The 27,638-nt window shown below is 37.8% G+C and overlaps 1 protein-coding gene across 2 annotated transcripts; it reads right to left on the bottom strand.

Moving 5' to 3' along the window:
- Positions 1-421: 421 nt before the first annotated feature.
- Positions 422-26,494, bottom strand: LOC113098381 (WD repeat-containing protein 62-like). Of its 2 annotated transcripts, XM_026263417.1 has the most exons (32): positions 26,096-26,494; positions 25,827-25,918; positions 24,503-24,565; positions 24,359-24,416; positions 23,071-23,241; positions 22,605-22,742; positions 21,442-21,624; positions 20,405-20,565; positions 19,763-19,952; positions 19,520-19,672; positions 17,317-17,480; positions 17,150-17,241; positions 16,892-17,017; positions 16,725-16,795; positions 15,875-15,996; positions 15,655-15,730; positions 15,444-15,555; positions 15,295-15,358; positions 10,617-10,739; positions 9,196-9,335; positions 9,004-9,065; positions 8,648-8,923; positions 8,051-8,205; positions 6,652-6,770; positions 6,401-6,526; positions 5,379-5,490; positions 5,135-5,237; positions 3,916-3,973; positions 3,137-3,190; positions 2,188-2,907; positions 1,532-1,614; positions 422-704 (listed from the first exon to the last, which is right to left on the bottom strand). In XM_026263417.1, the coding sequence occupies exons 1-32, from the start codon at positions 26,234-26,236 to the stop codon at positions 444-446; spliced, it is 4,569 nt and encodes a 1,522-aa protein (XP_026119202.1). In that variant the 5' UTR covers positions 26,237-26,494; the 3' UTR covers positions 422-443. The 2 variants fall into 2 exon arrangements, with proteins under 2 accessions (XP_026119202.1, XP_026119203.1); XM_026263418.1 differs by lacking the exon at positions 3,137-3,190 and having other exon boundaries at positions 26,096-26,493.
- Between the last annotated feature and the right edge of the window lie 1,144 nt (positions 26,495-27,638).

The following is a 27,638-nucleotide window of genomic DNA, read 5'->3' as shown; positions in this document are numbered from 1 at the left end:
GAACATCTCTTAGTTAGTCCGTGCGGTTGTGGTGGTGTGATATGGTGTAAAACTACACAAGCATCAAACATCAAGAACTTGAACAAAACCGAGTACATAATTCAACGGTCTGAATTCTGAGGATAACACTGTTTGAAAACTGTACATGAAATGCCATGGAAATAACCTTTTTTTGGGAGGGGGGGTCCTGAAGGTCACTAAAGGATAAAAAGGGTATGTGACCAAATGTGTGACCACATAGTGCTAAAAAAAAAAAAAAAGTATTAAAGACCTGCCAGACCTACAAGTTTTACCAACAAAAAAAATAAAAATAATTCCAAATATGCATTTAAATCTTTATTTAAAAACATAAAACCAATGGAAGATATTAAAGTTTAAAGGTGTTTATTCATATACACCATTAGAAGTTCAATTTTGCCAATAAAATGATGGGAACCGGGCCGTTACTCCAGTGTGGCCTGTGCTCCTTTTTCAGTCATTCGCAGTAAGAGCATCTCTGAATATTTCTCCAGGAGGGCCACAGTCCTTTCGTCCCGTAGTTGACGGCCGGGGGATTCCTCCGGTACGGGACGGGTGCTTACGATCGAGGGGTGTGTCTCTTGTGGGCACAGGGACTTCAATTCACTCTGTACCCCCACAAACACCTCCTGCAAAATACTCTTCATCTGTTCCTGCTGCTCCGACAGCTCCGGGATGGAGCACAACTACAGAGAGGGGATAGAAGACGTGTTTACCATTTAATGGATTTTTGTGGTTTTGTGGTATGGTTTAGCTGTAGGCATTTCCATTCACTTTCTAAGGCTACGTTTACACGACAACAATGTAGTCAAAAAACAGCAACATTTTTTCCTTGCATTTTTAAAAGGTTTCTCATATACACAACATTTTCAAAATGATTAATGTTTACATATCAGCCAGGCCAGTAGTTGGCGCTGTCACCTTGTTAATAAACAGTCACCGTAGGGAAGTGATGATTATATGCAATATAAACGGAGGTCTTACGGGTTTGGAATGACATGAGCGCGAGTTATTAATGACATATTTTTTTTATATTTTGGGTGAACTAACCCTTTAAGGGCAGCATTATTTGCAATTTAGCGCCATCTGCTGTCAGAGAGTGAATGTGCTTATATTCAGGGCGTCTCTAAAGTGTTCCTCATGTGCTTCTCATACGTGCTTGTTTACATCAGAGCACACACATTTCAAGCAGCATACAGCAGTGTTGTGTATTTTGACCAGTTGATGGGAATCATATACAAAATGCATACTGCAAATTTTTTATAATTTGTAATATTTAATTATTTATGGTATTTAGAAGTGCCCTCGATAACAATATTGTGCATATTCATTACCGTGATATATGGCATTACCGAATACCGGCATGTGTGAAACTGCGCATGTCTACTGTGACTTATTACAAAAGATTCCCATACAGGATGTTTACACGGAAACGATAACGGTGCCATTTTGAAAAATATGTGTTTACAGTCCCCAAAGTCATCCCTGACAGAGATAGAGATTGATAAATCACCTTGTTATAAAAGCCAGTTGCTTTATGGATGGTCTGCCAGAGTTCATTCACCATCTCCTTACACATCTGGACACTCAACGAGTCTGTGGAAAGAAACGATACAGAAATAAACATTACCATCAATGACTGAGCAAATACCGTCTACAGCCGCGAGAGGGCGCTCTATGCTGTTCAGTTCTCCTGTAATGTTTTCTATTGGTTCATTTCTCCCGGTTCATGTCAAATAAATTTTGATAAGTCGCACCTGACTAAGTCGCAGGACGAGCCAAACTATGAAAAAAAGTGTGACTTATAGTCCGGAAAATACAATTAAATAAATTCCCAATATTAATCAGAATTTACCGTAGTCATATTCTGTTAAGAAACATAACAAATTAACCCAATTGGAAAAACCTAATTAAGCCAATAATCTGGTTAGTAGAAATGTGAAGCAGATGGTGAACACCCTCAGGATATCCAAGATGTAGTTAAGTTTGAGTAAATATTCAGCAAATTTTCATTTTGGGGTGAACTATTCTTACTCTTAATTTTAAGCAATGTAAACATGATTTGAAATCTGTGAACATCTATATGGTGTTACTTCTATCCCTGACATGCTCATGGTCAACTAGTGTCTTGTTATCTAAACGTATTCTAGCATGGAGGATAAAAAGTACCTGTGTCCTCTCCAGCGCAGTCATTTTGTGAAGGATCTTCTCGGTCTAGAGTCATTGAGATCTGATCAGTGGCCTGTGTGTTTCCACATGACTCTGTAAACTGCAGCTCCTCAATCACAGAAGGACTGGTTTCTGACACTGTAGAGTTCCTGGCAAACATTTCAGACCCTGTCGAAGACCTGCCTGAAGTCTTCGAAACCAAGCTCTGCTCAATATTAATGATCTGCTTCCGACACTCCTTCCCCAGTGACCGCATCTCTGTGGGCGTCACCAAAGCCTGTCGACGTGGAGACTCGGGACGTTCAGCTTTCCCTAGACGGCTCTTGAGCGCCAACGGTGACAGACTGGCACGATTGGGGCCGATGAGGTCCAATCGAAGAGCTGCCCGGGCACTGTGGTTACCCAAGGCAGGAGTAGAGAGAGCTGGTGTCGGTTGAGATGATCCAGAGGAGAGACCTGAAGAGGAAGGAGGAACAATGTTCTCTTTGCTTTGGTCCACAGTTAGGTCCAGAGACGAAGACAGGGCGTTTAACTGCGTTTCTTCTGATGTCTCCACAGAGTTGCTCTGGGTTTTCTTTGCACGGGAGCTTGCAGTGGGACCCATGTAGCTTTGGCGGGAGCGTGTAACCAATGGGTCACACGCACTGCTGGTAGATTTGGTGGCGAGAATGCCTGTAGTGTTATGATGAGCTTTGGACAGAATGCTCTTGTTTGTGATTTCTGAAAAGAGATGTTAGAAGTTTATTAAAAAAAGAAATTCCAGATGTCGTTTTTTAAAGCTGGTGGTTTAACCCCAACTGCACAAGGCCAACCAAAAACCAAGATGTGTACAAACTAAAAGAGAGAGTAAAACAAGTACGAAAACACTAAGACACCCTTGTGAAACCATTCTGATTTGGTAATTCAATAAGCCCAGATATTAAAAACCACCCAACACACTCTCACAGACCTCCCAGAGCATGGCAAGATTTCCGAGCAGCCACTGAGGAGCGTTTCTTGGTAACTGGAGGACAAGAGTTCAGCATATATTGCATACAGCATATAAATTATAATTCAGCATTACATTTACAATTACAAAACAGTGCCAGATCTTCTGATATCTTTTAATTAGACAAAGTATTCAATTCTGAGAGCAAAATCAAGGGCAATAATTGCAGCTGTGCATTTTTTACATGGAGCAGGGCACCTCATGGGGCAGATATGTTGAGATCACATGACCAGTCAGATACTGTCAAGGCCCCGATATACTTAGAGAAATTAAGGAACAAACTGGTATGCCTCCATTTTGATCCAAATCAGTCCGTTGAGGTCAGATGCGAATAAAAACATGAACATATTGGAAAGCATTTTTTTCCTGTATAATATTGTAAGCTGCTTGCTTTAAAACAATCATAAACACTATATAAATGTCAAGTGTCATAACTGGAGTGCCGAATTGCAGAGCTTGTGCGAACATAACCACATCACAATGATCTGATGCTTTCTTAACCGCTGTTTTCTCACTGCTGTCGATTTTGTTGTGAGTTCTTTTTGTTATTGAGAGGAAAAAGTGCAGCACATATTAACATCTGAACACTGCTTCCAGCGGTGTGGGTGTCATGAGAATGCTCGAAAGACAAAAAAAAACTAACTTTACAGTTAGTATTTCGGGGCCTTTAACCTCCCTGTTACGGAACATTTTCACTCATGGAAGTAAAGTGCACTCTATTAACAGGTAACAGGACATACCACTCTTCTCGTTCTCCTCAATGCTTCCACTGTTGTTTGAAAGAACCTTGGACTTGTCCTTAAAAGCAGAAGAAAAAGGTAAATATTAACCCAAGACAAAGTCTCTAGATAAACTTTAAGTCTCATCACCTCTGAAATCTTTTGTTTCTACTAAGATTACCTACAGTATCTTATCCTAACATGTTATATTTCTAGCTAACATTTCACCAAAAAAACAACAACAACAACAACAACAACACTTCAGATTCAGAAGTTTTGTTGTTTTAAACCATTTTTGAAGCCAAATAAACTAAAAGTGTAATCCTAAACCAGGACAATTCACTTTTAGCAGATATACACACAAGACTTAGGGTTAGTTCACCCAAAAAAATGCAATGCTGTCATTTACTTAATTTATATGAAGATCATTATTATTATTTTTTTACTCCCAGTTAAAGATTTAATCAATGCACAGAAATAGAGCACATCCAATATTGCCACTGCCGCTCAATTATACTGACTTTAAACATAAGGACAAATCTCATTGGTTCTTGTGGAAAGTGCAATCATGCTTGAGTGAGACACAAGAACAAACCTCGCTGGTTCTCTAGCATCAAACAAGCATGTTTGAGCTTCCATTTACCATATATGATGTGCTCTATATACTCTATATGCATTACTCAATGTTTATATAAAAATACAAGTCTACACTAAATCTTTTCATCATATAAAGCTATTGTGTTTTTTCAGAAGACTTGAATTAAACCGCTTGATTCGTGTAGATTACCTTTAGGATGTGGTATTATGATTTTAGCAGAAAAAAAGTTTAAATTGAGGAACAGAAAACAGTGAGGTTTCATTACACAGCGTCATTTGTTTTTTTGTTTTTGTTTTTAAATAAACTTTTGTGGGTTTGGAAAGACATAAGGGCGAATAAACGATGACAGCCTTCCTTTTTGGGTGAACTATCGCGTTAAAGAATCAGAATAAGAAATGTTAGAGAGGTTGCACATTACAGAAGGATGCCATCACTTTTAACAATATGGGAGAAGTGGTTAAATTCATGATCGTTTGCACCATTCTGCTCGTTCTTCTCAGAATAAATAAATAACACCAGAAGAAACACCACAGAATGGCGTGACCGTGTTCAATCTGAATAATGATCAGTATGAACTACCACTGGGATCATCTTGTACATGTGTCATTCAGAGTACATTATTCATGAGACTAAGCATCCTACCATTGTGTCATCGAAGGTTGGACAGCTATCACTGGATTCATCCGGTATACTGGGCAGACAGGCTGCAGGCCGGCAAACAGCACTGCTACTGGTCCCAACAGTGCTGAAACAGCAGATACACGTCACCCACACTACAGTATGTAGTTACACAGATACTTCCACTGTTTTATTTACAAAGGGAAGGACTATAAATGGAAAATTATATTTCTCTATTACACAGTTTGAACAAAAGATGTTTACTCACCGAAAGCGGCTCTGAAAGCGGGAGAGGAAGCGTGTGGAAATGCTCAGACGAGGATTGAGGAAGTTACTCTCTGTTATGGGCTGGAGACTGCTCAAGTCCGTGTTGAACTTTTCTACAAGGGTTTCCACAGCAAATAAAATTAGCAATATGATTTCACCATCGTCTTAAAAGGAGTAAAAAAAACACATTCCTAAAATTGTAGTTCTATGTATATCCAAGATTTCACACTGGTTCTTAATTCCAGTCTTGAAGACCCCCTGCTCTGAACATTTTGCATGTTTCCTTTAACACACCTGATTCAGAACATCAGCTCGTTAGGAGAGAAATCCATGAGTTTGTTAGATAAGAGTCATTCAGAGCAGTAGGTCCCCATGTCTAGAATTGAGAACCACTGCTTTATCGGAACAGATTTGGAGAAATTTAGCATTACATCACTTACTCCCCAGTGGGTACTCTGCAGTGAATGGGTGCCATCAGAATGAGAGTCTAAACAGCTGATTCAAATGCACAAGTAATCCACACATCTCCAGTTAACCAAAAAGCAACAGTTTAAATGCCTAAACGATGGATTTCTTTCTACAAACATGCAGCTTTTCTGTTCAGAAGATGTTAAAAGATGGACAGGAGTGGTGTGGTTTACTTGTTGATTACTGTAATGTTTTTATCAGCTGTTCACCTATTCACTGCAGAAAATGCAAACACTCGCGACATTGTAAATGGTGACAGTGAAAAACTGGGCATCATACACTAAAGACTGAGAATCACACACACACACTATCAGACTTTTAAGTTATTTTAAACGCAACAAACTTATGCAGAAATGTGCTTTGGTGCTAGGAAATAATCCAATGCGTTTTACAAAACTGGATCAAAATATCAAATGTGTTTGATATCCTCAGATTGGACAAAAGTATATAGTGTACTCCATGTATTATGTATAGAAAAAATGACATTTTTGAAGCCAGTAAAATGTTAATTTCCACTAACACAGTAAAAGAGCTAAAGTTGCAAATATCTCGTACCATTAGCAGCCACACCCAAAGTGTCAAAATGTTGGCGAAGCAATGTTCCAGATTCTTCTACATCCTCTTCTTCTTCAACTCCCGAGCTTCCTGTGGAGCTCACTTGACTGAGGGAGTCTGTGTCCTCTACAAAAGCAACAAAACCGATCAAGCCACATCAACAGGTGGACCTGCAACTCTTAAAAGGCCACTACTAGTGTCTTACTACCTTAGGTACTTTCATCCACTAAACACAGTGTAATATAACTCACGGTCATGGGGCTGGTCACTATGGGAGGCTGAACTAGCCGAACAAGCGCTATCTGGGCTCAGCTCTTCTTCTTCTGGGTCCTCATCTGCACCCTCACACAAAGCTTTAACATCAAACTCTCTGGAGGGAAGGAAAAAAAATTCTGATTACAAGGGACTTTCATTTAGCAATATTTAGTTTACTTTAAACTACTTTAGTTTCTCTGTAAATAAATGGAAGAAACAAGGTTGTATAAAGACTGTCACATGGATAAGTTGCTTGGTCCCACCCATATCTTGATTCCAGCACATCAACTTTTCATGAATAGTGTAAAATTACCTCCAACCAAACTAACTCGTGGGTGACTGGAAACAGTCATATCAAGCAAACACCGGGATTCCTCAGGGGTCGATGCCAGGCCCCCTTTTCCTTTCAGTAAATCCCCTTTCACACTGCACGCTGGTCCCAGAAAATTGGCAGAAAATTGACGGGTCGCCTTCTTTGTGAATAAGCAAACACTTCCCGGGATTGATTCCCGGATTGATGCCGGGTCGTGGGCCTAGTAACATTGCCGGGTTCAGTCCCGGAACGAGCGCTTTGTGAACAAAAGCTAGAACCAATGCCATAAAAACTGTGTCATACTGATGACGCACGTTATCGCGCAACTCTTTTAGCAGGTGTTTTGAAGGCAGATCAACGTTCGGACCAAAACATTTGCAAACCCTAATGAAGCCAAGATCATTTAGTTCCTCACTATCCACGCTGAAGCGGAGATCTTTCACCAGCTTAAGTAAAAGTTTAAAGACTCATCTTTTTCACCTGCACTTGACCAACTAACACTGGCACTTTTCCTTTTCTTGTCTTTTCATCTATATAAAAATAAAAAAAAATAACCTGGCTATGCTTTTTATACTAGACTAACTGAGACTTGTCATGACACTTGTATACTGTTGTTGCTCTCTTGTTGACCTGACTGCTTCTATTGTTCTCATTTGTAAGTCGCTTTGGATAAAAGCGTCTGCTAAATGATTAAATGTAAATGTAAGTTAACATGCCAAGTATTTTCGACTCGTACATTACACGTCACATCCTGATGTCACATGTCTTTACAGGAACCTTTACGGTTTGTGTGTGAACAAACGCACATATTCTGGGTAATCACTGGCAATGTGAAAGGATCAAAATTTAGCGACCCTGGAACAATTGCCGAGACACATTACCCATGTATTTTCCGGAATCGCAGTGTGAAAGGGGCTTTAGTCATCCAGGCATTTTTTTTATAAATTAAACCAAAAAAACAAAATTGCATTGCAGCATTTCTCATGTTGCTGGATATGTATCTGCCAAATGAATGAATGTAAATACACCTATTTCCTAAATTAAAAATGAACCAAGCCAAGATGCTGTTACAAGCAATTTACCCTTCTCCAGTGGACAGAGCTGTGCTATTGGCTGGGTACAAAATATAGCCCGTCTTCTCTGGTGAGCTGAGCTCTGGGTGGAAGTTCTCCTCTCCATGTGGCAACTGCAGAAAATCTGGCCCTTGGAGTGAAGAGCTAAACCCAACTTGGGAATCCTGTAACAAATGTTACAAAGTTTAATTATTAGGGATAATCATTTGTTTTGGAATTATTTGCAATATGTGCGAGTTTAAATTAGATAGACTGTATATCTGGTTAACGATTTAATACACAATACAATGCTGTAGTTTACATAACAGTAGAATGTTACTTCTTAAACAACAACTATTGACATTTTACCAGCAATATGACTCATCTGATTCCAATCTCTAACTGTGCAGACTACACATAGAGATTAGGGACATTCATTGTGAATGGCGCATTAAAGAACGGTTGACCCAAAAATGAAATTTGCTGAAAATTTACTCGGGCCCACCATGTATAAAATATAGAGGAGTTTGTTTCTTCATCAGAACAGATTTAATTATTCCCAAACGATGCAGCCATGCACAAAGACAGTCGGACACAAAAAACAGACACCAGCTTTGCATAACTAACACTGCAAATCTTTTCCTCCTCCTCTAGATCATCATCATCGTCGTCAACATCTTCATCCAGCAGGCTGTCCAAACTCTGCGGATGAAAGCGAGAGTCTTCCTCAAACTCTTCCTCTCCCACGGCTCTGCAGGGAGTGTGTGAGAGGGGAAGCTGCATGCTCTTCATCTCCAGTAATGTGCGGATGGCTAGTGGATCTGACTGCACTGCCCAGCGTCCCTGTGGCTGGTACTGAGCTCTACTAGCTATGCCACCACCACCATTTTCACCTCCTCCACCCTGTAACATCAAAGAGATCCATTAGTCATGAAAGAAAACAATATGCACAACATTTTTTTTGATAACAGGAACATACATACCAGTCTACGAATCCACATGGGCATTTTGCCATTGGTTTGGAGCACCACTGAATCCACAGATGCTAAAGAAGAAAAGTCAAGCCCATTAAATTCCATTCTAAACTTTATTCTATACATTTTGCTTATGCACTTAATGTGACCAAGAGGCCCAAGACTTCTCAATATCACCAGAGAAGAGCTAAATCAACACACCATCAGTAGAATCAAGCCTGTCTGGAGTCCTGCAGTCCTCCACATCATCGTCTGGAGTCTCCTCTGGCATTAAGCTGCCTTCCTCTTCCTCCTCCGTGTGAGGCAAAGCACTACAGGGTACAGTGATGTAGGTCTCTCTCCTGAGCAACAGGAATTTAATTATAAAATAAATTAAATGAGACACTAATTTGAATTGCTGGCAATAATTTTTATCATACAGTATAACCCAAAATTAAATAAATATAAAAAAAAAAGAAAAAAAAAAGAAAGAAATTCGTTAATATCTGCAAGATTCCTCATTGGAACATCGAAGGACTAGAATGCACAACAGCATATGCATCATATCCATTTTAGGGATGTTCATTTTAACTGTTTAACCATTAACCGACCATAAGAATATTTGACTGATCAATCAGTCAAATATTTAACTAAAATCTAAAATCTTTAACTAAAATCTGTTAAATGGTTTAAAAAGACATTTATTTATTTACTTTTTTTTCTGTAATTTATCTTAATATTTTAAAAGGTTTGCTGCATGGTTAAAATATGTTATGCTTATAAAAAAAAAAGAAGTAGAAAATAAAATAAACTCGCATTAGTCACATTTTATTAATTTCATTCAGAAATGGGTCTAATGCCGATGCAAAATGATTACAAACATTATAATAAACACTTTAAACATAGCTAGACTATTTTAGCTCCCCTCACTCTACAACAAATCCTTTCAATTAACAGTATTTACAAAAAGAACAAGAATTTAAAATAAGCTATAGCTATATAAACAAGCCAAAACAAATTCAAATTGCTGGTTTCCTGTCTTATGTAAATTAATGTTTAAAATACTAATGTTTATTCAAAAATAAATAAAGGTTTCCGTATTTGCAACATATTTGAATGTCAAAATATTATTCATTATGTAGCCTACTTCATCGTGTTCCAATATCCACGTAAAACAAAATGTTTTGCATTACAGCAGTATGGTGATAGCGCTTAACGGTACAGATTTGACAATATTTAAACTAAGCATAGCATTTTTTTCCATATGTTCCGACAATGTATTGTATTATGATAAAGAACTTTTTTGGGTTTTGTTGTTTGCTGCTTTTTGTGAATGTAAAATGAATCCCTGGGAAACAAATGTTAGTATTTTTAAGAGGTCACAGACATTTTTCGTTTCTATTTTAATTCAATGATTTAAAATAATCGTGTCGGTTAACGATTAATAATCTGTTAACGAGCATCGGTTGTCAGTTAGGAAAAATTACACAACGAACATCCATAATCCAATTTAATTTAGTTTTCCTACATTCTTAGCAAAAGACAAGAGCATTTTTTCAATTTTCTTTAGTCAGCTGGCACTTTTTACATAAAAAACAAAACTCTCAACTATATTCTACAGATCATATTTGCAGTGACTCTACCTGATGGCTTGCTGTTGGCTGGGGGCCTGTTGAACCCTCAGGCCTGCTTGCTGCTTCCTCTCTGCCAGCCTCTTCCTCATGGAGTTGGTCATCTGAGAGTCCAGCCGCCACACAAACACACAACTGGATACACACACAAACCCAAAGATTTGGGAAGTTCTTAAAGGGATATTCCACTCAAAAATTAAGATTGTGTCATTATTTGCTCACCCTCATGCTTTCTTTTACGGAAAATAAAAGAAAGTTGGCAACCAAACAGTTTCGGTTCAGACTGACTTTCATTATATCTTTTATGTTCCACAGAACAAAAAAAATGTCATTCATTTGGAAAGGCATGAGTTAATGACAGAATTTGTATTTTTGTGTGAACCACTCCTTTTTACACACAATGAGGTAATTAGTGCTGCAACAACGCGTCGACGTCATCGATTACGTCGACTACAAAGATACGCGTCACACTGTTTGTTTACATCTCGCGTAATGGCATACTGGGAATGGAGAAAGTTGCATTCTATCACAAAAACAGAGACCACTGTTATCAAAACTATGGGAATACTTTAAACAAAGGACAAATAAAATGGCCCTTTGTTCCCTTTGCAAAACTGATATGGTGTACCACGGCAGCACAACTGCGATGCGCGAGCACCTCAGAGGAAAACATCTTGGCGCTCTCCGGTGTTACGGTTTAACTGGTTACCGTGTGATCTGGTGACCAACTTCCTGGTTCAGGTCTGATATTCTTGCACTTTGGAATACTCTTTTCAACATACTACGATTTGGGACGTACTAATTCTAGTTTCGCATACTATCTAGTAGGGCTGCACGATTCTGGATAAATTGAGAATCACGATTTTTTGATCTCACATAGAGATCACGATTCTCCTACGATTCTTTATTATTATTATTACTATTAACATTATCATTATCACAAGTATATAAATTAATTATTTTATTTTGCAAGGATTCTTTAAATTGATCAAGTGTGACAAAGACATTTATAACAAAATATTTCTATTACACACAATTATTGTTCTTCTGAACTTTCTATCAAAGAAACCTGAAAAAAATCTACTCATCTGTTTTCAACATAATAATAATAATGTTTTTTTTTGAACGGCAAAACAGCATATTAGAATGATTTCTGAAGATCATGTGACACTGAAGACTGGAGTAATGATGCTGAAAATACAGCTGCACACCACAGAAATAAATTACATTTTAAAATACATTCAAGTGAAAGTAGTTATTTTAAATGGTAAAAATATTTCAAAACTTTACTGTTTTTGCTGTACTTTGGATCAGATAAATATAGTTTGGTGAGCAGAAGAGACTTTAAAAAAACATTACACATCTTATGGTTCAAAAACTTTTGACTGGTAGTGTATATATAATATATTTAAAACCCCAGTTTTTTTAATATTAGAATGATGAAAAAGTTGTTTAGATCACTGATTCAACGACTCACTCATAAACCTACTACACTTGTTTCATTTCTGGATGAATCAGCGTTTTTGAACGATTCTCTTGAATGAAAAATTAATTCATTGACAAATAAATTAAGACACTTGTCTCCACCTATTGGTGAAACAATGCAATCGACACAAACGTTATTTAAAGCGCAGTACTTTCAAAAGGGGATTTGTTATATTTTGATCGCTGCCATAGACATCAATGTTTATATTTAAACTATAAACTTTATCCCAGTATTTCTGTGATAATATAAATGACTGTAAGACAGATATAATACTGTGTAGTTGAAAAGACTGTTTGTGAAGATGTTTCTTAACCAAACATGGTAAGAGCTCTCTCTGTGTCAGCGGCAGTGCGCGCACGGATTTGAATGATCCGGTAAGACTTTGTCAAAGGTTTAACAGACTCGGGGAATCGTCGTCTTTTAGAAATGAGATCGAGAGGGTGTCTGAATCGAGATCGCGATCTTTTAACGATTAATCGTGCAGCTCTACTATCTAGGACGGATAGTATGCGAATTGGGACTCAGCACAGATGTTTTTAACTCGATGCGGTGCGGACGCGCCTGGAAAAAAAGAGTGCGTTGCGACCGCGCCGCTTCCATTATGAGCGCGCTTATTGCGCGACTACACTGTAAATGACGTGATATGTGAACGGCCCCTTAACCTGTTAAATGTCACCCCGTCCCGTATACGGGACGCCTACGTTGACTATACTATATTACAATCAAATTTAATCTAATCTTGACAAACTATATATCGTTGGAAAGGTCTAAGACTCCCCAATATATATTATTCCAATATTTTTTGTTAAAAATTATGTAGGAAAAGTAATAGATCAATTTATGACAAGAGTGCACCCTCAGAAATCTACATTACAAAAGGAGCTTTGACCTTTGTTTAAAAAACAAAAGACTTCCTCGTTGCCTTTTTCTCTATCACATTTTAGAAATCATCAGAAGTTATATATCACTTGAAAACATAAAATCTCAAAAGTCATCCTTTAAAACCCATTTTAAAATCAGACATTGCATTACCATGTAAATGGCACATCAAAATCATGTTACAAAATGTTTTCGGTCGAGAAATATAAAAATTTAGGTTTGTATCATGCACATTCAAGTCTATCTTCATAAACGTGAGTGACAGTTATCAGGTTAAAAGACAGCGCGCCGTGAGACAACAGTCACAAACCACCGAGCTACCCCGAATCAGCTCCAGATCTCTGGAAACCAAGCTAAACCATAGCAGAACCCTGACTACATTTTATGGTTTGTGATGCTAAAGAACATTTCATGACATCTCAGACTACTTTATTATTTTATACTGTAAAAACTTCAACCACATTGGTTGAAAATGAATAAAGGTTGAAATATTATATTAGAAGTTGTACTTATATTTTTTTTTGTAAAGTTCTCCAAAGGATTCATTAGCTAATTGAAAAAAGAACATTAGATTAATTATTTATTGTAGAAAAATAATCGTTAGATTAGTCGACAGAAAAAATTATCGTTAGTTGCAGCTCTAGAGTTAAGGTCAATCAATATTGGCTGATGTGAATCTCAAAAATACCAATAAAAAAAAAACTGAAAAGGAAACTAAGAATAAATGCAAGACGTTTAATTATAAACAAGCCCAAAATACACAGGGACTCTTATTTTGCAATGTATATGCTTTACTAATTCCAGTCGGAGTTATATTAAAAACTGTCCTGGCTATTCCAAGCTCTATCATTGCACTCAGCTGGTGTTGCATTGCTTCAGTCCGAAAGAAGTGAAATAAAAAGTGCCCAGCCATAAAAAAAAACAAGTCTCTCACACGGCTCCAAGGGGTGGACAAAGGCCTTCTGTAGCAAATTGATGTGTTTTTGTAAGAAAAAAAATATCTATATTCAAAACGTAATAATCACTTGAATCTAATTTGCGTTCACTGTTGTAATCGAAGCAGTTCCGAGGGAATGAGGTCAGCTTTGTGCATGCGCCGCTCAGAAGTGACCATAGACTGTATAAAAACATGGACGTAGTGTCCGTGACATCACCCATAGACTCTTGAAGTGTTTTTGAAGCCTAAAGTGTGCAGAGCGGGCCGCCGCCATCTTGGCGTGCGACTCTCCCGGACAATCAAAAATGGGCAAAAAAGCGAGAGCTAGTTGCTGAAGCCACGCCCACCTAGCGCGATGGCACCGTCATCAGCAGCAATCCACCTGTCACTCAAGTGGCCACGCCCTTAATTATGCAGAACTTTAAGTCTTAATATAATTTAAACGGATGAGTTATAAAAAAAATAATTCACCCCCCTCACAATTGTCATGAAGGGCAAAATCTGCTATTTAGACCAAAATAATTTTTTGAACCAGGCTGTAAACCTGTTTTTTCCTGCTGTAAAGTTGAGCATTTTAACATGGGGAGTCTATGGCATTGACTCCCTTTTGCAGCCAGCCTCAAGTGGCCAGTCAATGAATTGCAGATTTAGTCACTTCCTTGTTGGCTTCAAATATGGATATTTAAAACAATAAATGGAGCCATGCAAGACCATTTTTTAAGGATGAGGGCTTTTTATTTCACTTCTTTTGGACTGAAGCAATGCATCCCCCGCTGAGGGCAATGATAGAGCATGGAATAGCCAGGACCATTTTTATTCTAACTCCTACTGGATTCATCTGAAAGAAGAAAGTCATATACACCTAGGATGCCCTGGGGGTGAGTAAAACAGCCTATTTATAATTTTTGGGTGAACTAACCCTTTAACATCAACATATTGAAATACAAATACCATTAATTAGTCAAAATTCATCAGCAGTAGATCATAAACAACTGCTTGGCATAAAAGCATAATTATTCATTGACAGCAAACTGCTGTGAAACCTTGAGACTATATAATATTTAATACAGCACATTTTGACTTTGAACAATCAGCGCTCACATTAATTTATCCAAACTTTTGAAGTTAAATAATCATATTAGTGTCACGTTTCCTGTTTTCCACACCCAAATTAAAAACCGCATAAAATTCAATTCAAGATAATGGTTATAACATTTAAGACTTTATGGCTTTATACTTTACTAAATATTTTATATGTATGATATATAAGGAATGTATAAAAAAATTTTTTTATGTAGTTTAATTGTTCCTATATTTTATACTGTAGAAAAACATTAGATCAATAATGAAAATGAAGTAGTAAAATATAAAAACATTTAAAGATGTACCTGTCACCAGAGACAGTGATCAGATGCCTGCAGTCCTGGCTGAACTTCATACCTGTAACAATTTCTGAGCGGGGATAAAAGTTTGTTCAACAATAAGGAGATTTATGTGGGAAAAGAATGAATTCATATTAAGAAAAAATCAATCTTACCTGAATGTCCAAATAAGGCGGCTACACATTCGCCCGACTCATAGTCAAAGATACAGATATTTTTGTCTGAACAACTGGTGGCCAGAAACATCCCAGAGGGATCCAACTGAACCTGAGAGCAAAAACACAAAGTCACTGCCAAAAATGAAAAGATTTTTTTTAACGAAAGCATGAACTACCATAAAAAGCATTATTCCCATCATACACAAACCTTAAGCAGTGTCCCATCATCATTCAGGGAGCCCTTGAAACACTTCTTCATCTTGCCACTCTGCACATTGTACACTCTGAAAATGTAAAAGAGGCTTTAAATGGCATTCATGCAAATAACTCAATTTATTATCGTAGTATCAGTGTTAAAAATGTTAAATACAAACAGACCAATACAAATGTATAAGTAGAAGGAAGTAAGAGCTCACACAAAGCCCTACCGAATGTTGCGGTCCTGGCAGGCGATGGCCGTGTGTGTGCGTGTGGCGTCCAGGTCCATGTCATACAGAGTGCTCTTCTCCACGATGTGATGGGATCGGGAGAAGTTCAAGCCCTCCGAGGTCTTTCAGAAGAGACACACAAACAGATAAAATCTAATGCAAAGCAAAGTTTATTGAGCAACCATCTCACCTGTCCACTGCCATTTTATTTTTTTCCCCAAATTCCAATCGCATTTTTTATTTATTTAATGGTTTAATTAAATGTAATTAAATCAAAAGGTGTGTCTGATTTATTTAAATTGAAACACAATCTAACAACAATATTATAAAGTTTACCAAAAGTTATTTTTTAGGGCTCTATTTTTCCCAAATTCTGTTTTTCCATTGAATTTTTTTTCTGAATTTAATTTTATTGGTTTAATTCCATTTTAATAACGAAAAGAATGTCTAATCAATTATTTATCTTTTTATTTATTTATTTATTTTTATTTATGCACATGTCTACTGCTAAAATTAAAAGAAAAATTGAATAAAAATAATTAATTATGGGGAATATAATTAATATTAAAGATTAATACATTATATTTATTAAAAACACTGAGCAATTTGATCCTTTTTCTTCCTCATTTACTAATATATGTATCAGAGGCTTGACATAAATGAAATAACTATTGAATATTTCCAGAATCATGGCAATATTTTGAATTCTCTGCTCCAGGGCAGCCCATTTATCACTGAACAATCTCTACACTATCTATGTAGCAGATATAAGAAACCACCTCTATAATATAGCAGCAGTAACACAAACTGATGTGTACAAATAAATGAAATGTATTTCCAACATCTTCACCTTTTCAGCAGATCGAAAATAGATGCTCTTGTCGGCCCCACAGCTGACCATACACAGCTCTGAACTCAGTCCTACAAATACACATGCATCACACGCTTGAGAAATGTCTTCATCTGAATCTTGAAGAGCATTTATGATCATTAAGTGTTTGTCTATTGTGAACTCACCTGTAAACTTGATGGCAGTGATGGAGGCCGAATGATCGTAAACCGTCTGCACTAGATTGCATTTCTTCTCCATGTCAAAGATGTGAATGAGCCGATCACGACTGGCAGAAGCCAACAGATGCAAACCTGGCAGGAGAAACACACTCATCTACACTGACCATACACTGTAGTTTTTCACAGCCCCAGATTTCAACTCAAATTAAATGTAATTGTTTGTACATTATATGCATTTGGGGACAAAAAGACCTGTCTCGTTACCAGACTCAGTCGGGGAGAAGGCTAGACACAAGACCTCCGAATCATGAGCCTCGATTTTCTGCAGCTCGTCCATGAAATGCAAGCCAAAGATCCTGCAGAAGTGACCGATGGTTCAGCGTATGTTCAGTTATGATTTATTTCTCTGCACAGATCCTCATTCCTCTCACCTCAGGTTCCCACTGCGGTCTCCAGCAGCCAAAAGTTGGCCATCTGGGCTGATTTCCAGCACCCTGATCCCAGATTTACCATCCTGGCTTGCCCCCTCGGCTTTCTCAGCCTCAGCTTTGAGGTACTGCGTGTCCTCGTCCACATACACGATCCGTGCGATATCCTGAAGAGATTCACACCCATCCAAATCAGTGAAGACTAGAATCACTAATTACTCTCCCTCACATCGTTCCAAACCCACAAGCCTTTAGACTTCAAGACACAAACTAACTAAGAAATTTTCAATGAAATCTGAGAGATATTTGTACCTCGATTGAAATTTTATTTCACCAAAATAAAATAAAAAAATGCATAAAGACAGTAAAAGTAATACAAAAGAATAAGCAGCTTAAGTCTTCAGAAACAGATTTATTAAGAGAAAGTTGCTTGAAAGACTTTTGGAAATTTCATTTTTGGGTGAGCAATCCAAATATATTGGTGTCATAATTTTATCTCAGTTATAAAAAATAAAATAAAAAGAACAAAAGATACACATGACCAAAAAAAACAAAGTTCTTTATTTTCAGATACAGTAGTATTTATCAGTAGCATTCAAGAAATTGAATAAATATGAAAAAAACACTAATACAGTTGCTTTAATAAGAATTCATGTATAATTTATACAGTGAAGTGTGTATAAAGTTCTTCAGTCAAGTGATTTTTTTTTATTTTGTTGTATTATTAACATCAAAGTGATTAAAAATCATTGATTCACTCTCACGTTGTTCTAAACCTGAATGAGTTTCTTTCTTCTGTTGAGCATAAGTTATATTGAAGAATGAAACAGTTGCTGATCCCCATTCACATCCATATTATCATTTTTTTGGGGTCAATGGGGACCAGCAACATTTAGTTACCCTTATTCTTTAAAATATCTTCTTTTGTGTTCAACTCGAGGAAGAAATTAATGCAGGTTTGGGACAAACATGAGAGAGAGTAAATGATGACAGAAGTCAGAAATTTTCGTCCAAATTTTTCGCACTTTGAAAAATAAATACGACCTCATGTTGTGTCAATCATGTTTACACACTGCCTCAGAAACTTTCGTCCGAAAAAACTGAAAAATGCATGTAAAAATTTCGGACTCCATGTGCAAAGAGCTTCAGTCTGCTGTCACTTTAAAGGGTTAGTTCACCCAAAAAGGAACATTAGGCTGTTTTACTCACCCTCGAGGCATCCGAGGTGTATATGACTTCCTTCTTTCAGACGAATCCAGTCAGAGTTAAATTAAAAATGGTATTCGTCCTGGCTATTCCAGGCTCTATCACTGCAGTCAGCGGGTGTTGATGTTGAACAGTCTACAAGTCGTCAAATAAAGCGCGTGCATCCATAATAAAACTTACATCACACGGCTCCAGGGCATAAATAAAGGCATCTTGAAGTAAATATATGTGTTTTTGAATGAAAAATATCCATGTTTTAAACGTAATAAAGACTTTACTCTCACTTCCTGTATCTGACATACACAGAAGACGTCCCGGTGGATGAAGCAGCGTGCCTCTGAGATATGCTACTCTCATGAGTTTGAGTATAGGAGCAAAGGAAGCAAAGTTTCCTTGCTTTAGCAAAGGAAAACCAGGGCTGCACTTGGTTTTTAATCGAAATCCTCTGACATTTTTCTTTGCAGATCCTCGGTTTGTACTTATTCGTGACCGGAGTTTTGTTTTGTTCTCTCTCCACATTCGTCACTAATCACGCTACGCTGCCATCCTACATCATATGACATATAAGTATATGACAGATAACAGGAGAGAGAGAAAAGTGTTTTATTCACCCTCTGGAGCCGTGTGATGCACGTTTTATTATGGATGCAATCGCTTTATTTGACGACTTTGGACTGTTCATCTGCAACACCCTCTGACTGCAATGATAGAGTATTATTATTAATACTTAATATAACTCTGACTGGATTCGTCTGAAAGAAGAAAGTCGAGTTGCACACATCTAATATACAGGTCCGCATCAGTTTCTCTCAACCGTTTGTTTTCACTTCAGACATAACCAATTGTGTTTACCCTGTGGTTTTCTGACAGTATTAGTGAAATCAGATGTGAAAGATAACGGAGTCCAGTAATCAGGCGCTCTTTCGTGGGTGCACGCTTGTACCCGCTCCGCACAAGGACAGGGCATGACCGTAATGTTCTGTCTAGCAGTAGTCAGTACCTGGCTGTAAAGGTTGTGGCGAAGGCCCTGTCCTGAGGCTTGACTCTGCGTGGACTCGCTCTTCCACAGGCGGATGGTGTTATCGGATGAGCAGGTGAAGAAAGAGCCGGGTGACAAACAGGCCGCAGATGAATCTTCAAGCTCAGGGTAGGTCTGCAGAGAATACTGATGCATTAATAAACTGCCCTATAGCGCATCATTCATCTGATAATCTCAACATGAACTGGTTCGTCTCTCACACACCTCCACACTCCACACACATCCGCTGTGGTACAGAGCGGAGTAGACCTTCCCTACGCTTCGAATGTCCCGCACGTCCCATACGTACACACTGTGGTCATTATACACACACGTCAAGTGCCTTTTCACAGGGTCAAAGGTTAAAGCCAGGGTATCTGGATACTGGGCTTCTGGGTTGGAGCCAAACAGATGCCTATGAAAAGGGAGTTAATCAATGAAAAATGTCTTCAATATTCAAAATTTAAGTTTTAGTGGAGTGAGGGAAACTAAAATACAAATTTATATTGTTTAAAACAATTGTAGATGTTTTATGTACCAGCATTTTACATTACATTTCACAATTTAAGCAATTTTTATATGCAATTCCAACCCGTCACGACTATATCCCAAAAATATATTAGTTTTTTCAGTTCAAGTTGCTGCTCACACAGTATGTATGCATGCATTTAAAAAAGCAAGTGGAGTGTAACAATAAGGAAAACAGCGGTCTCTAGCATGCCACTGGCATGCAACCACACAATAATGTGTTTAAATAGCAAAGAAAGGAAACAAATGTGTGTTTGTGTGAGTGATTAAAGATATCAACATATACAGTACTAGTTGCAGCTGTATTCCACTCCTCATTGGTTCAGGCTTGTCTCTTACCCTGGCTGGGTGCCCTGGGACACATCTACTCCCAAGCAGTGCGGCCGGTGCAGGGTGCTGATGTAACGCAGGTCCTGAGGACTGAACACACGCACTGTGCCATCTGCACAACCGCAGAAAACAAACGTCTCGCTCACCGATAAACACTGTGCTGATGTCGTCTACAACAGCAAAACAAAAACACATGACAGGATGCTTTCTGAAGAACATCCAATAAATCCTGTCCTACTTGGCTCCAAGACGTGCTGTGCATTCAATATTTGAATTTCTTATACTGGCATTAAAGAAATAGTTCACCCAGAAATCATTCACTGAAAATGTAGGCAGGCCATCCAAGATATAGATGCACTAGTTCATACTGAACAGATTTGAGACATGCATTACATCACTTGCTCTTTGGATGCTCTGCAGTGAACGGGTGCATCAAGAGAGTGCTAACCGCTGATAAAAACACCACAATACTCCACTTCCGTCCATCAATTAATGCCTTGAGAAGTGAAAAATAAATGTTTGGTAAGAAACAAATCCATCAAGAAGGCATTTTAACTTTAAAACATCGCTTCTAGCCAAAATGCCAGAATAATCAAGAACAATGCTTCCTCCAATGAAAAGGTCCATCCCCTGTTGTCCTCTCACTTCAAAATCCACTGACATATTAGCTTATAACTGTTGTCACTTGTAAACAGCGTTTTCTCTGTGCGTATTTCTCTCCTGATTCAGACAAGATGACTGGAAAAAGCAATATCGTAGCCTTTATAAACCCCCCCGGAGCCATGTGGGACACTTTTTATGACTCATGAATGCACTTTATTGAACTTCTTTTGGACCATTGCCAATATAAAGCTTGGAAGAGCCAGGATTTTGTTGTTGTTGTTGTTGTTTTTTATATATTTATATAACTTTGATTGGATTTGTCTGAAAGAAGAAAGTCAAATACAACTAGGATGGCTTGAAGTTAAGTAAATAATGAGCTAATTTTCATTTTTGGGTGAACTATGGCTTCAAGCAATGACAGAGGGGCACAGTGTGTTCCTTGCCTTGAGATCGACCCAGGAATCGAGTTGTCTGTTGCTGTTGAACTGGCACAGCAGACCCGTGTGTGTGATACAGAAGGTGCTGCTGGCCATAGAGCCACGGCCACACGCCAGACCACAGAACTGACTGTTCTGGTGCTCCCCGAGCAGCCCTGAGCGACCAATCAGAGGCACGGTGCTGTTCACCTGGAGGAGCCAATCAGTACAACATGATCAGCAACAACAGAGGATCTTCACAAACGCTTCCAGAAGAAACGAGGCAAGACAACAAACCCACAGCCACAGAAGGATGTGGGCAAACACAGGAAATGCAGTTATGAATCAAGAACTTTTTACATCTAGCCTAGGGATGATACGATTCACTCAAATCACGATGCAATAAAATTCACAATAATGATTTGGCGATAACGTTGTCAAGCATTAATTTTGTGTCACACTTGATGAATTGTTTTGGTGTAGGGTGCAGACTCTTCTTCTAGTGTTTTATTCAGTCATTTAGTCAGTAATCATTTAGTTAACTATACTGGATTAGTTTCAGATCAACAATAAAAAATTTTCAGGCATGTATACACACACAAACATGTATGAAAAGAAATTATCAAACACACATACGAAAGCATAAAAATGTAGAAAATATATATTTTTTGTATACGTATTTGTTTAGTATTGTTTTTCATGCATCGGGTTTTAATGACTCATTTGTGAATTATTGCAATTGAATGATTGAGGGATCAAAAAAGCCTGTTGTTTCATATTTGACTTTAAATTTTTTTTATGTTAATAGTAAAGGTTATTCTTACTTTTACATAAGTCTCACAGCAAAAAGACAAACGGCCTCACTGCCTCTATGTATTTAAAGTCATTTTAAAGGCTGTTGTTCGCTTAGGTCTATTTTTATTACAACAAAAAAACCTAATTATAATTATCCGATTACTCGTCACAATAATCGACCGATTAATCAATTATTAAAATAACCGCTAGTGACAGCTGTAAGTGTGTGTATCAGTGCTTTTTGAACATTTCCAGCACATTTTAACAATACCATGTATAACAGTTTGCCATGTATACTGCATAACTTTTGCAGATCTCAGCCAGGTTGCAGACCCCTGGCATATATGAAAAGTAAAGAAGTAAATAAGGCTGTAGAAATGTGTCAAATGTCTCACCCGTCTTTCCTTTGAGGCATCAAGGTACCAGAACTTCACATGTCTGTTCCCTGCGGTCACGAAGTAGCTGTTGTCCTCCGAGAAAGACACCGCAAGCACGCGGCTGGACACCTTATTGGATGCAATCACAGTCCCCTTCTACAAGCAGGGAACAGATGGAAAAGCATTCTTGTAAACCAAACTCAGTGTTCACCGCTCCCTATGCGCTGAGAACAAGATATCTGTTCAAGTTCAATTTACTTGACAAAATGCATTCATTTGGGAACACCCTACAACATCATCACAAAAAGTCGATAACAGACAAGTTGCTACTTTGTGAGGGACGTGTCAATTTGAAACATGGCCAAAACTCTAATCTATAATGTATAATATTACATAATACAGTAGAATAAAAAATATATATCTTTGTAATATTATCAAAATCCAATATCAGGTCCGTGGCAGCTGGCTGTGACTGTGTGCCCACCTTCCACTCCCAGACGTTGACCGTCCTGTCGTGCTGGTATCCCACAGACACTATGTAGCTTCCGTTGGGGGAGAACGATACACACGCCACCCCGTACTTATGGCCCTGGACCTCTGCCACCTGTGTCCGCTCTGCCACGTCCCACACCCGCACACAGGGCATGTGCCCGCTCTGCCCAGCAACAGGGAAAGAGACACGGACCAATGAACGACAGCGATGCACAAAATCAGAATCATAAAATTCTTTAGTGCAGAGTTGCTGAACCACTACCCCTTTTTTTTCAATTGTTATTTTTATTTCAATCGTAAATAATTCTCTCTTTCAAATGTTTCATTCCCATTTAAATTCATTTCTACTGCAAATAATGAGATCTGATGCCAGCGATTGAAACATACCAACTGCAAATCAAACCAACTAAATCTCTCAAGATGATTCAATAACACCAAAATCAGCATCACTTCACTGAGAATACTAAAGTTCAGAAGTTCAGATCACTGAGTCAGTGCAAAAAGTAAATCAAAGTTGAGTGAACCTTTTTTTAATGGAGTAATATGTGTGTAGCATCTCTCTCTCTCTCTCTCTCTCTCTCTATATATATATATATATATATTATATAGTTATAGAACTGTTTCTATATACATAATTAACATTTGAATTAATAGTTTTAATTTTAGTCCATTTTTGTCATTCGCAAGATTATTTTTCAATCTTAATGAATGGGAAACTAACTACATTTAACATGACTTTATAAAAAAAGAAAATGTACCTTGTACCTTATTATTTAATTTAGAAAAATGCATTATGTAATTGGAGTATTTTATCCATACGCACATTAGAAATGGTATATAGTACTAGTAATATACCAAATTTTATTTGGATGTTCATTTACTTCTAGTGTTCAATGATGAAAAGTATGGGTGGAGTAGAGGCTTATAAATAAAACTGTGTATCAGAAAGTAGGACAACATGTGCCTTCCACGAGTTCAGATGGTGACTAATGCTCATCTAGAAGCAGCTGCTGTGATACGAAGATAACACAGGAATCTTCAGATTACACTCAAGCATTTGTGATCTGCTGTCGCTACAACCATCCTCTGTTGGTGTACCAAGCTGGGACAGACAGTGGGCCTCAACATGACGAGCAGGGAGCCGGAATGTGTCGGAGCAGCCCAGTCAAATCTCCTTTACAACATATACATCATAACCATACCAATCAATGAGCGACTGCCTCCTGTCCCTCTTACACGCTGCACACAAGGACACTTAGCACAGTCGTCAGAGCACTTACCTCACCAGACACCAAATATTTTCCATTCTGTGAGAAAGCCAAGGCACTGAAGGTTTTCCTGGGCAACAAGCACATGATTTGGACTTAATTAAGTTACAGTGTAGAACATAATGCTGTGGCATTAAAGATATGAATGTTATTTACCTGGATGTGTTAAATATGTGAGTCTGCTTGTTCTTCTTTGGGCTCAGGATGACAATAACACAACTGAAACATACACCACCAACATATTAGTTTACAGACGATGCATTATATACACACACGTTTGAATAAAAAAAAAAAAAAAAAAGAAAAAGATTTGGTAAGCTGTTCATTTTAAAGAAGTCTCTTATGCTCATTTAGGCTGGATTTATTTAATCAAAATACATTAAAAAGAGACATATTGCTAAATATTACGATTTAAAATAACTATTTCCTATTGTAATCATTTTAATATTGGCTGGTTTGGTGCTTAAGAAACATTTCCTAATGTTGAAAAATGTAATATTTAATATGACATAATGTGTCTTTAATATGAGAAATGGGTTTAAAATAGTTTGCTCAATTTAATGAACCTTTACTGAATAATAATAAAAAGAGAAACGCATTACTGACCCTAAACTAGTGAACAGAGGTGGAAGTCCCACCTAAAAACTCAAGCTTCTCTTGAACACACAGGTGTCCAAACTTAATTAAAGGTTAAAGTTCATCAAAATGTGTAATTCCAAACCTGTATAACTATTAGTCTGTGGAAAAAAATAGGTCGATATCTGAAGAATGTCTGCAGGCTTCTCCATATAATGAAAGTGAATGGGGACTGGAGAAACACGGAAGAAAAAGCACAATAAAAGTCTCTAAAACTCTTCTCTAAACAGCTTTCAGTCTTAAATGTCATTAGAAATGAAAAAATATATATTAAACCAGAATTTAAGTTGTTATAAGCTCCCAAACTGACAAAAAGAAAACGCATATTGCACCAAATGCACTATTGATTCCCACAGGTCTCACGATTAACCATCATTGAAGAAACCATATTTGACAGCTACAGCGAAAGATTTCATTATTTGTCTGTTTAACACAATTAAGATATGGTTCCAGAGGACTGCAAATATAGCGCACAAAACATATGCACTACTTTACATCCCCTGACAGCACACGGACATCATGGAGACGTCTATTTGACGTCTACAAGACATAGTTTTCATCTGTAGTACGTCTATGGGACGTTTCTATCAGAAGTCAAATAGATGTTTCAAGGATTGTCTTTTTGTTTATGATTTAAAATGCATGTAAAACTGACATCTTAAAGCAGACATCATGCAAATGCACGTGTGCTATCTGTTTTGTTTTGTTGTCAGTTCTTGACAGCTCCAGTCCCCGTTCACTTCCATTAGAAGGTGAGTAGATCATTTTTTTTTTTTTATTTTAAGTGAACTATTCCTTAAAGTATGGACTTGGACACATAACACATGTATAGAGACGGTCGTACCCTGCTGGATAAGCCACTAAACCAGTGTTGGGCTCACAGGTTAAAGCACTGCTGCTGGAGGCAGTGATGCCCAGGACCTTCTCCAACACGACCTGCAATCACAACAACTTCAACTGTGGCATGCAGAAATGGTTTCTGAACACAAACACTAATAAACTGCGTCAAAAAGTTGGTTGCGTAAGACTGAACGTAAAAACAGGAAGACTCGTGCGGTCTCTGGCCTGCTCTAAACTAGCTTTCCAGTTAACACAGCAGCAGCAGCATCATACCCGGTTGTGGATGTCTCTTCTGTTGCTCTGTCGTGTCTTTCTCCTCATGTTCGCTGCTGTTGAAGTGCTGCTGCTGCTGTTGTTGACTTTCTTTGCTCGAGAGGTCAAACAACTTGCGTTTAGACTCGCTCCATCCGCCATAGTGTAACGTAACACTCTTCTTTAAAACGGTCCAATAGATAATCCAAGCTCTGTAATCACATATTAGTTTGCATTTAAAACGAGTTCAATGCTGTCCATTAATCTAAAACGCGAATGTGCTGCTCTTTTATACTCCGGCAGACTTTTTAATACTGATCGCGGGTCAGAAGTTTTAATTCAGCGAGCAGGATGAACTTTTATGAAAGCGAAACTTCGACACTGTATACAGCTGTAAGCGATGAAGTGCGTGTTACGTGATCTGACGCTGTTTCAAACTTACACCGTCTCCTGTGATTGGATGAATCGCGCTCGGGAGGCGGGACCGTTCTTTTATTTCACTCGCCGTTGGTCAACTTAATATGACATAATTTATAGATTTGCCTCATGGATCACTTTTAAACATACTTACAAAAAAACTGAAAGGAAGAATAATTAAAAAAATTCAAAATTACAGTTACAGAAACGGTTTCAAACATCATTGCATGAAAAAGCTATTTACATAAACCATTACATATAACTACATGTGATGTTACTAAGTATTTTCATTCAGTGATTTTTTTTTTCATCACAATATTGCATTACTTTCTAAAAAGTTAGGTTAGTTCATTTTTAATGCGTTATGTTACTTTTACGTTACTTTTTCTCATTTGCCTTGGCCTAATATTCTCTCTTTAGAAAACGAGAGATAATGTTATGTTTAAGTAATTTTTGATTAACTGAACCTAAAACTAAAGAAAAAGATGAAAAATACTTCTAGATAGTCTTTGTGACATTAAAGCTTAAGAAAAGAACAATAAATATTTTATGCAGTGGATATTAATTTACATTTGTTTATATAGGTGTCCACCTGTCGAAAAATCTGATTTGCCATTGAAGAGAAACTATAGATATAGCAACACCAAGAAGAAACTAAACCACAATGCTCTATTCAATACTTCATTTAAAGTGACAACAGTCAGATTGCTGAGTAACTGCCATTAAACCACAATATCACAATAAATGTGTCGGTTTATATACACTTTTCTGCACCCATTTACCTAAATAACTTCAGAGTTATGTGCCTCTAGAAGCTTGTGTTCTGCAAGTGAAGCACGTTTTATTACACAAAATCACTTTTCACAGACTTATAAATTAAATGTCATAGCATCACAGTACTTCTCCTGGACCCCTTCCTCCAACATGCTCAACACCCACTCACGCTCTAGTTTGGGGTAAAAACTGCCCAAGCATGGAAATAAACTTCTGACAGTCTAGCGCACACTCTGATTAGAGAGAGATTGATAACAGCATAGGACAACAAACGTTAATGTAATGTGTGACCTTCACGAAGCAGGATCGCAGGCAGATGATTCACTATGAATACACTGTACATGGTTGAGTCTTGTAATATGCTGATACCCAG

The sequence above is a fragment of the Carassius auratus genome, unplaced genomic scaffold, assembly GCF_003368295.1.
Source record: "Carassius auratus strain Wakin unplaced genomic scaffold, ASM336829v1 scaf_tig00216545, whole genome shotgun sequence".
In the NCBI taxonomy this organism is placed as follows: domain Eukaryota; kingdom Metazoa; phylum Chordata; class Actinopteri; order Cypriniformes; family Cyprinidae; genus Carassius; species Carassius auratus.
The sequence above is the reverse complement of the archived record's forward strand: the minus strand, read 5'-3'. Positions and strand labels throughout refer to the sequence as shown.

Coding starts and splice junctions, on each gene's coding strand:
- LOC113098381 (XM_026263417.1), bottom strand. CDS start 26,236: ATGGCGGATGGAGCGAGTCTAAACGCAAGTTGTTTGACCTCTCGAGCA. Junction 15,731..15,874: donor TGCCAGGACCGCAACATTCG/GTAGGGCTTTGT, acceptor TTACATTTTCAG/AGTGTACAATGTGCAGAGTG. Junction 1,615..2,187: donor CTGCGCTGGAGAGGACACAG/GTACTTTTTATC, acceptor TTCTTTCCACAG/ACTCGTTGAGTGTCCAGATG.